At 42.5% G+C, this 4028-nt stretch overlaps 1 protein-coding gene across 1 annotated transcript; it reads left to right on the forward strand.

Annotated features, from left to right (window-relative positions):
* Window positions 1-459: 459 nt before the first annotated feature.
* Window positions 460-3049, forward strand: LOC140804080 (uncharacterized). The gene is made up of 6 exons (XM_073159965.1): window positions 460-550; window positions 700-1181; window positions 1619-1767; window positions 1990-2288; window positions 2403-2533; window positions 2759-3049. The coding sequence occupies exons 1-6, from the start codon at window positions 460-462 to the stop codon at window positions 3047-3049; spliced, it is 1443 nt and encodes a 480-aa protein (XP_073016066.1).
* The last annotated feature ends 979 nt before the right edge of the window (window positions 3050-4028 follow it).

Consider the following 4028-nt stretch of genomic DNA (forward strand, 5'->3'; position numbering starts at 1 on the left):
ACCTAGAATAAATTAGGTTGCATGTTCTAAATAGCTGGAATTAAGGTAGAATTGAATTGATTAAGAGTTTTAAAGACCTAAGCGCAATAATCGTAATTATAGGGACCTATTTGCAAAAACCAAAATTTTAAGGGCCAAATGGCAATTTATGAATTTTTGGAGTTAAATTTCGAGATTTTATTCTGGGGTGCTTGAAATAAATCAGTATATTTTTCGAGTAACTTGGGATAATTGATGGTAGAAATTTCTTAAGTTTCAACGCGATCAGATTTGATGGTATGCTTTGTTGCATGAAGGGTATATATTTCAGGTGTAGCCACGTATACATTGCTAGATTCCGGAGCTACACATTTTTTTATATCCGATACATTCGTCAAGTGGCTAGGAATCATATCAGAGACAATGAATTTGGGATTCTGAGTATCGATTTTATCCGGGGGTCAGATGTTTACCTCACAGATGATGAAGAAATTGGAGCTTCAGTTACAGAAAAATACGATGCAGTCAGATTTGATTGTGCTACCATTGCCGGAGTTCGACATTAGTTTGGGTATGGATTGGCTTTCTACGAATAGAGCTGCCATATATGTTCAGTAGAGGTCAGTTACTGTCCGACCGCCCAGCGGTAAGCCGTTTATATTCGAGGTAGCCAGGCATCAGCAGATGCCTCGCATTATCTCTTGCATCTGTGCGAGCAAGCTTATGAGGAGAGGCTGCCAGGCAATTTTGGCCAGTATCGTGATAGTGACCAAGCCAGTCAGTCAGAGGCTAGAGGAGGTCGAAGTGGTCAGGGACTTCTCCAATGTTTCTTGGACGACGTTTCAGGCATTCCACAAGAAAGAGAGATGGACTTTTCTATCGAGTTTATGTCAGGTACCGTGCCTATTACTAAGGCACCTTATCGTCTAGCACTTGCAGAGATGAAAGAACTGAAGGATCAGATACAGGACTTGCTAGATAAGGGTTTCATTCGCCCTAGCTTTTCTCCATGTGGTGTTCCGGTACTGTTTGTTAAGAAGAAATATGGCAGTATGCGTCTCTGCATTGATTACAGGGAACTGAACAGAGTCACAATCAAGAACAAGTATCCTCTGACCAGGATCGAGGATCTATTTGATCAGCTTCAGGGAGCATCAGTATTCTCAAAGATAGATCTCCGATCAGGGTACTACCAGCTGAAGGTGAGAGAGTATGACGTGCACAAGATGGCATTCAGGACGAGTTATGGACAATATGAGTTTATGTTGATGCCCTTCGGTTTGACGAATGCGCCAGCGATTTTAATGGATCTCATGAATCACGTGTTTCAGCCATATTTGTATCAGTTCGTCATAGTTTTCAACGACAACATCCTGATCTATTCGAAGAGCAGAGAGGAGCAAAGTCAGCATCTGAGGACCGTACTGTAGACTTTACATGACAGACGACTGTATGCCAAGTTCAATAAGTGCGAGTTCAGGCTTGACATAGTGGAATTTTTGGCCACATTGTATCCCGAGATGGAGTGGAGGTCGATCCCAGCAAGGTTGAGGCAGTCCGAGATTGGCCAGTGCCTAAGAGTGTGACAGAGATCCGCAGTTTCTTGGGATTGACTGGGTACTACCGGAATTTCATTTAGGGCTTCTCTTTTATTGCGGTGCCTATGACCGCCTTGACAAAGAAGAATGCCAAATTCATCTGGGGATCAGAGTGCCAGGATAGTTTCGACAAATTGAAGCAGTCATTGACCACAACACCAGTTCTAGCTATGCCATCAGGGAAAGGAGAGTATGTGGTTTATACGGATGCTTCGAATCTCGGTTTAGGTGTAGTGTTGATGCAGCATGACAGTGTTTTCGCCCTGAAGATTTGGAGGCATTATCTGTATGGAGAGAAGTCCAATATTTTCACTGATCATAAGAGCCTAAAATAATTCTTCACACAGAAAGATCTGAACATGAGACAGCGGAGGTGGCTAGAGTTAGTGAATGATTATGATTGTGACATTAGCTACCATTCGAGTAAGGCTAATGTGGTCACAGATGCCCTGAGCAAGAAGAACTCGGTGATTGCCCACTTGTCGATACAGAGACCATTGCAGGCAGAGATGCAGAGGTTTGAGCTTTTAGTTTATGCCAAGGGCGATGCCCCAAACCTTGCTACCCTGACAGTACAGCCAACTTTGAGAGAAAAAATTCGGGTAGGACAGACTTCGAACAAGCAGATGCAAAGTGGAGACAGAGGGATGAGGATAAGGGCTGGAGATTGTATATCGTTGTGGATGTCATATTCAGATATAGGGATCGACTGTGGGTTCCTAGCAATGATTCCATGAGGACAGATATCTTCAGTCTCTTAATTGGTGGTCGGGCTTGAAGCGGGATATTCTGTGTTTCGTCTCCGAGTGTTTGACATGTCAGCAGGTCAAGGCAGAGCGTCAGAGACCTGTAGGGAAGCTGATACCACTCCCGATTACCGAGTGAAATGGGAGAACATTACCATGGACTTTGTGACAGGGTTTCCGAGAACTACTGGGGGATTTAATGCCATCTGGGTGATCGTAGATCGCCTCACCAAGTCAGCACACTTTCTACCAACCAGAAAGGCTTTCCCCATGACTTAGTCCGCAGAGCTATACATCAGTGAGATAGTCAGACTGCATGGGATTCCAATTTCCATCATGTCAGATAGGGATCCGAGGTTCACGTCTTCATTATGGAAGAGTCTGCATCAGGAATTCGGTACTAAGCTGCTATTCAGTATTTCATTCCATCCACAGTCTGAAGGACAGTTGGAGAGGGTGATTCAGATTTTGGAGGACCTACTTAGAGCTTGCATGATTGACTTCCAGGGAAGCTGGGAGCCGAAGTTATCTCTCGTGGAGTTCACGTACAACAATAGCTATCAGGCATCTATCGGTATGGCTTCATATGAGGGATTGTACGGGAGGAAGTGTAGGTCACCAGCATATTGGGATGAGGTAGGAAAGAGAGTAGAGTTGGGACCGGATATCGTCATTCAGACTGCAGAGTTAGTTGTCAAGATCATGGACATGATGAAGACCGCTTAGAGCCGACAGAAGAGTTATGAAGATCAGCAGAGCATTGATCTTGAGTTAGCAGTAGGGGATCATGTTTTCGTGAAAGTCGCACCTATGAAGGGTGTGATGAGATTCGGGAAGTAGGGCAAGTTTAGTCCTAGATTCATAGGACCGTTCGAGATCCTAGAGAGAGTTGGGACACTTACATACAGAATTGCATTACCGTCGAATCTGGCGGTAGTTCATAATGTGTTCCATGTCTCTATGCTGCGGAAGTACATGTCAAATTCTTTGCATGTGCTGAACTATGAAGCACTTCATCTGACGCCACACCTATCCTTCGAGGAGAGAATCACTCAGATTTTAGATATGCAAGAGAGGAGACTCCAGAACAAGGTGATCCACATGGTCAAAATCAAATGGCTGAATCATTCCAAGGAGAAGACTACTTGGGAGACTGAGGCCGAGATGAGGAGTCGCTACCCGAAGTTATTTGGTATGTTTTAAATTAGAGGACGAAATTTTGTTTAATGGGAGGAAAATTGTAAGGTCTAGAAAATTCGAACTACGTAACCTGACTGCATGCAATCTAGGATTTTATTTAAAATACGTGATTAATGATTTTTTAATGCATGATTATTGCATGGTTAGGGTTTATTTCATGATTATTGTTAACTTTCATGCATTAGGTTTTTAATTTGGATTTCACGCTCGAACGAGTAACGAAGACCAGGGATAATCAAGAAAAATATTTTTATTGAATAATTAATTTTAATTATTTATTATGCGGTGTTTTAAAGTGTATTTTTTCTAAAATTGGGTCTTGGTGGATTTTTTTACCCGTCGGGTCATATTTCTAATCGGTACACAAATTTTAGCGAGTCGGGGGACTTTTTGAGGGCTCGGGTAAAATTTTCATAAACATACCTAAACAAAATATTTTTCGAGATTGTTATTAGACTTGATGGGTTTGTTTTACTTCTTAATGGGCTCAAAATCCTTTTAATTT

This window comes from Primulina eburnea, chromosome 1 (genome assembly GCF_022965805.1).
Source record: "Primulina eburnea isolate SZY01 chromosome 1, ASM2296580v1, whole genome shotgun sequence".
Lineage (NCBI taxonomy): Eukaryota > Viridiplantae > Streptophyta > Magnoliopsida > Lamiales > Gesneriaceae > Primulina > Primulina eburnea.

Coding starts and splice junctions, on each gene's coding strand:
- LOC140804080 (XM_073159965.1), top strand. CDS start 460: ATGATGAAGAAATTGGAGCTTCAGTTACAGAAAAATACGATGCAGTCA. Junction 2,289..2,402: donor TTCAGATATAGGGATCGACT/GTGGGTTCCTAG, acceptor ACATGTCAGCAG/GTCAAGGCAGAGCGTCAGAG. Junction 2,534..2,758: donor GGGGATTTAATGCCATCTGG/GTGATCGTAGAT, acceptor TTCCATCCACAG/TCTGAAGGACAGTTGGAGAG.